The following is a 6,000-nucleotide window of genomic DNA, read 5'->3' on the forward strand; positions in this document are numbered from 1 at the left end:
TCTCTCTCTCTCTCTCTCTCTCCCTGTCTACATATCCCTCTCTCCCTTTCTCCATCTATCCTTCTCTCTCTCTCCTCTCTTTCCTTATCATACCATCTTTCTTTCTTGTCTCTTTCTCCCACCCTTTGTCTCTCTGACCCCCCCGCTCATTCCCCCTTTATCCTCTCCTTCCATCTCTCAGTTGTAATTTCCCCATGGCTGCTTCCCTTTCCCCCACCTTCCCTAACCCCCACCCCCCACCCCCTCCTAACACCCCCCCATGGTCCTGTTAAGGCCATTGAGATGATGTTTTTAGATGCTGCCATACCAGATATGCAAAAATCAGATACGTGTCAATCAACGTATGCTGCTTATATACCTTGATTATTTATATGCTATTATATCGGTGATCCATGAAATGTTGATGATGATTCCCACAGTCATGCATTTCTTTCTACATTTTTTTCATGTTAGTCATTTAGCAGACACCTCTTATTAAAATTGGAAATAGGAACCAACCACTTACTCTCTCTCTCTCTCTCTCTCTCTCTCTCTCTCTCTGTCTCTGTCTCTCTCTCTCTCTCTCTCTCTCTGTCTCTGTCTCTGTCTCTGTCTCTCTCTCTCTCTCACTCTCTCTCTGTCTCTCTCTCTCTCTCTCTCTCTCTCTGTCTCTGTCTCTCTCTCTCTCTCTCTCTCTCTCTCTGTCTCTGTCTCTGTCTCTGTCTCTCTCTCTCTCTCTCTCTCTCTGTCTCTCTCTCTCTCTCTCTCTCTCTCTGTCTCTCTCTCTCTCTCTCTCTCTGTCTCTCTCTCTCTCTCTCTGTCTCTGTCTCTGTCTCTGTCTCTCTCTCACTCTCTCTCTGTCTCACTCTCTCTCTGTCTCTCTCTCTCTCTCACTCTCTCTCTGTCTCTCTCTCTCTCTCTCTCTCTCTGTCTCTCTCTCTCTCTCTCTCTCTCTCTCTGTCTCTGTCTCTGTCTCTCTCTCTCTCTGTCTCTCTGTCTCTGTCTCTGTCTCTGTCTCTGTCTCTCTCTCACTCTCTCTCTGTCTCTCTCACTCTCTCTCTGTCTCTCTCTCTCTCTCTCTCTCTCTCTCTGTCTCTCTCAGGTAAAGATGAGCCATCCAGCTACATCTGCACCTCCTGTAAACAGACCTTCACCAGCGCCTGGTTCCTGCTCCAGCACGCCCAACACACACATGGCATCAGAATCTACCTGGATACCCACCCCTCCAACTACACCCTCACCCCTCGCATGGCCCTCCCCCTTCCAATGGGTGGGGGAGACTCCCTGCCCCGTTCTCCCTTACCAACGTTTCTAGGGGACACCTCCAACCCCTTTCACCTCCTCCGGATGGCGGCTCCACTACTCAGGGAGTATCACCGACCCCACCACCACCACCACCCCCATCCACCTCCGGCGTATCTTGACACCCGGCTCCCCGCCACCCCACCCTTCGTCAGCCCCCCGCCCCCCAGACATCCCCTTGAACGCCTGGGTCCAGAGGAGATGGGGTCCCTGCTCTCCCAGCACCCCAGTGCCTTCGAGAGGGTGATGCGTCTAACCCCAATGGATCCTCCTTCCATGGACTTTTCCAGAAGGCTCAGAGAGCTGGCGGTTGGCAACAATAGCAACAACGGAGGCCCCACACCCCCTCTCTCGCCCACCCGGGTGCCCCCCATGCACCGCCTGCTGAGTCCAACCCTCTTCCAGCCAGGCTCCAAGCACCCACCGTTCCTCACCTACCCCCCACAGCCCCCCACGCCTCAGGGAGACCCATCCACTACTCCCCAGGGCCAGAACCAAGCCCAGGTATGTGCAGTGTGTCCTGGGATATATGCTATATATAAGTCAAGCGTTGAATGTATTGTAATGGGTTATATGTATTCCAGAAATGCCTGTGATGTTGCAAAGACATTTTCTCTGTGGGACAATAAAGAATTCATTCATTCATTCATCCATTCATTCATTCAGGTCCAGGCCCAAGCCAAGTCCAAGTCCTGTGAGTTCTGTGGGAAGACCTTCAAGTTCCAGAGCAACCTGATAGTCCACAGACGGAGTCACACAGGAGAGAGGCCCTACAAGTGTCATCTGTGTGCCCATGCCTGTTCTCAAGCCTCCAAGCTGAAGAGACACATGAAGACACACATACACAAGACAGGCTCCATGGGGAGCTCCCCTGAACAGGAGAACAGAGGAGAGGGAGGAGAGGGGGAGGAGAAGAGCAGAGAGGGGGAGGGAAGAATGGGGATGGACAACGAGGAGGAGGAAGAGGAAGAGGAAGAGGAAGAAGAGGAGGATGAAATGGAGGATGAGGAGGAGATGAGGAACGGCCTAAGTAGGCCTGAGTCTAACCTGACCATGGACTCAGAGTTCCACAGGAACATGGAAAACGGGTTGAGGCCTTCCCCAGACGAGAAGCCTCATGGTGGGGATAGAGTGATGGAGAACGGAGGGGTGGGTATCATGCACCCATATAACCACCTGGACAATCACCTGAGACTGGCCCCTTCCAAGCGGACCATGAGTCTGGACAGGGAGAGGCATCCGAATGGAGAGTCGGGAGAAGGAGGAGATGCTGGGAGGGGGGAGATGGAGAGAGAGAGGGACAGAGAGCGAGCGATGGACAGAGCGATGGACAGAGATAGAGAAAGTGGAAGAGAGGAGAGGCCCTTGATGAACAGAAGGATTAGTGGGTCAGAAGACTCCTTCACTGGTCTGTTCCACCGCCGGCCCACCCCCATCACCTGCCCCAACCCCTCCAACAAGAGAATCAAGGTAAGAACCCCCTTTTAGCTATGCCTTTAACCAGGGATTTTATTCTTGTTTTAGATGACCTGTTGTGTTTTTGTTTTCTTATATTTGTATTTTACACTAAACTGTTTCCAATACCATAAATCATACTTTTAGACTGCTGAAACAAGTACATCATTTTTCATTAGGAAAATGTACCTTATCGAGTTGTATTGTTTTACTGGGTTAGATTTGTAAAATTCAGTATAGATAAACTTGAATTTCAATCTATTTGATGTGAAGGTGGAGAAGGAGTTGGAGCTCCCTCCAGCGCCGACCCTCATCTCCCCAGAGAACATGTACTCCCAGCTCCTGGCGGGCTACGCAGCTTCACGCCACTTCATCAGAGAACCTTTCCTGCACGGCTTCAGCGACGCCCACCAGTCCCCCTTCGCCACCTCCTCAGAGCACTCCTCCTCCGAGACGGGTTCTCTCCGCTTCTCCACCCCTCCTGGGGAGTTCCTGGAGGGCAGCTCCACCCCTCACCTCCTGCGGGGTCCCGGACCGGGTCGACCCCCTAGTAAGGAGAGCAGACGGAGCGACACCTGCGAGTACTGTGGGAAGATATTCAAGAACTGCAGCAACCTGACGGTGCACCGACGCAGCCACACGGGAGAGAGGCCCTACAAGTGTGACCTGTGCAGCTATGCCTGCGCACAGAGCTCCAAGCTAACTCGCCACATGAAGACCCACGGGCAGTTTGGGAAGGAGGTGTACCGCTGTGACATCTGCCACATGCCCTTCAGTGTCTACAGCACCCTGGAGAAACACATGAAGAAGTGGCACGGGGAACACTTGATGGCCAGCGACGTCAAACTGGAGGAGGCTGAGAGAGGCTAGGTTACGCTAGGCTAAAGCTAAGGCTAGGCTAAAGCTAAGGCTAGGCTAAAGCTAAGGCTAGGCTAGGCTAACACCTCAGACTCCTTCTGAATGAACACTTACAGGACTTCAACACGGGGTTTGGCTGGATAATCTTTCTCCTCTTGAATATTTTGGGACAATTTGATGTATGTTATTTTGTTTTTGTTGGTTGTATTTGTCACAGAAACTGCCACCTGAGAAACATAAACAAAGGGAAACATGGAATGGGGGATTGTTCTAGAAATAAATGCTTTGTTTCCCACCAACTATTGATCTATCTGAGGATTTTATCATTTAGGAATCCCTGGAGCTTTTCTACTGTGCAATAATGTCTGTATTTATTGGAGTTTTGTAAAGATATTGGGCATGCGCAGTAAAAACAAAATCCATAACTGGAAACAGGTCACACTTGATAAGAAATATGATTTTAATTGTTAACTGACTAAACTAAAATTAATGCGAAGAGGTCAACTTCTAAAAATTATGATAGCAATGATTTATTTTTAAACTGTCTCATTGTTACCCTTTTAGGTCAACAGTGGATTACAATCCGTCTGCTTGTATGTGACATAGAGCACTGAATGTCAATATGACAATAAAATATTAATTATCATTTTAGAATTTAAAAAAATCCCAGATGTTGTTGTTTTAAAAATCTGAAGAGGTTACAGACAATTTTATACAAACAAAATGGTCATTTTTTAAATAAATATCAGCATGTGTTTTAAACAATGTCTAAATGCAATTATTATAATGATGTAATCCAGCCGTATGTTCCCAATATGAGCAGGGGATGTAAATAGCGGTTGCACACATTCCTTAGATGCAGGATTAAATCGCCATAGGATTTTTAACATCAGCTAATTGACTGTAGTAACTGTGGAAAGGAGAGCAGTTATACATGTACGTTTATTTGTGGATGTTTTGGGAGGCCCTTTTTTTACTCTTCAAACATTATCTAAATATTTGTTTTTCTTTGATCTATAATACCAGCCCTGTATTTTACATCCAGAATGGCCACTAAAAACCAATCAAAAGACTAGCTGCTTGAGTTGTCTACGTACTGAATAATATAGCTACACCAGATTATTGCAATACAGGTCCTCTCAATAGTGCTTCCTTCCTTGGTCATACTGTTTACATTTGAACAACATAGTGGCAAGGTCGTTACTCCCTCTTGACACTTGCTGAAGCTTAATCAAAGGCAATTAGTGAAGTTAAACTTTTAAACATTCTACATCGTACAGTACATTCCACTTCTAGAATCCTTCCATTGTTCCGTCTGGGGGATTCTAGAACAGTAATGTTCTGTTTGACCTGGGTGAGTTCTTATCCCCTCAGGATTCAGCAAAACCAGTATCAAAATGTATTTCATATCAATGCCTGTGTTTCTCCACTGTGTGCTCTAAGCCACAATCTGCCTGCCTGCTTTCACACTTCACTAACTCAACACTCATGTATTAGTAGAGCAGCTGTGAAAAGGAAAAGGTAGAGGTTGTTAATGTTGCTCCTCAAAGTGATATAGGGGTTTAACGCCCAATAACAGATTTACAATTTGGGATTTTCAGCTGTGAGGAATGAGGATGTCTCATCCTGGGACGAGTCTAAAAAAAGGCTTTTGAGTTACATTGAATTATGTTAATAATGTCCATCACAGCTGTTAGGATGATGGCCACACGACCTTGAGATCTGATTGGATCATTCTTGAGGTAGAACATGGAAGACTGAAATAGAGAAGAGAGAGAGGGAGAGAGAGAGGGAAAGAAAGAAAGAGAGAAATAGAGGTAACGAGAGAGAGAGAGAGAGAGGGAAAGAAAGAAAGAGAGAAATAGAGGTAACGAGAGAGAGAGAGAGAGAGGGAAAGAAAGAAAGAGAGAAATAGAGGTAACGAGAGAGAGAGAGAGAGAGGGGAAAGAAAGAAAGAGAGAAATAGAGGTAACGAGAGAGAGAGAGAGAGAGGGAAAGAAAGAAAGAAAGAGAGAAATAGAAAGAAAGAAAGAGAGAAATAGAGGTAACGAGAGAGAGAGAGAGAGAGGGAAAGAAAGAAAGAGAGAAATAGAGGTAACGAGAGAGAGAGAGAGAGAGATCCGCGCAAGGATGAAAGTAAGTCAAACAAAATGTAAGGCTTATGAAAAGTGTTTTTGATCCCAAATGTATATTGGCTTGTCCTATCTAATACCAGTGACATCAGAGAGAGAAAGGACCAATATTGGGGAAGATTTAGGCCACATCAATCAGAATAATGTTTACAGTGTTTGAAGTATGTTGATGATGAAATGTGTTTTAAAAAAGAACTAAGTATTCTTTTGTTCAATGTTTTGAACGCCATAGCGAGCAGTTGTCTATGATTATCATGGTGGAGGGATTTTAAAA

At 46.4% G+C, this 6,000-nt stretch overlaps 1 protein-coding gene across 2 annotated transcripts in view; it reads left to right on the forward strand.

Annotated features, from left to right (window-relative positions):
* The window catches only part of LOC112218026 (B-cell lymphoma/leukemia 11B), a 66,605-nt gene extending 61,141 nt beyond the window's left edge, over positions 1-5,464 (forward strand). For both annotated transcript variants that reach the window (XM_042301001.1, XM_042301002.1), the window contains 3 exons: positions 1,082-1,785; positions 1,948-2,751; positions 3,010-5,464. In XM_042301001.1, the coding sequence (XP_042156935.1) occupies positions 1,082-1,785; positions 1,948-2,751; positions 3,010-3,606 (2,105 nt within the window). In that variant the 3' untranslated portion in view covers positions 3,607-5,464. The remainder of the gene's footprint in view (positions 1-1,081; positions 1,786-1,947; positions 2,752-3,009) is intronic.
* The last annotated feature ends 536 nt before the right edge of the window (positions 5,465-6,000 follow it).

This window comes from Oncorhynchus tshawytscha, linkage group LG18 (genome assembly GCF_018296145.1).
Source record: "Oncorhynchus tshawytscha isolate Ot180627B linkage group LG18, Otsh_v2.0, whole genome shotgun sequence".
Lineage (NCBI taxonomy): Eukaryota > Metazoa > Chordata > Actinopteri > Salmoniformes > Salmonidae > Oncorhynchus > Oncorhynchus tshawytscha.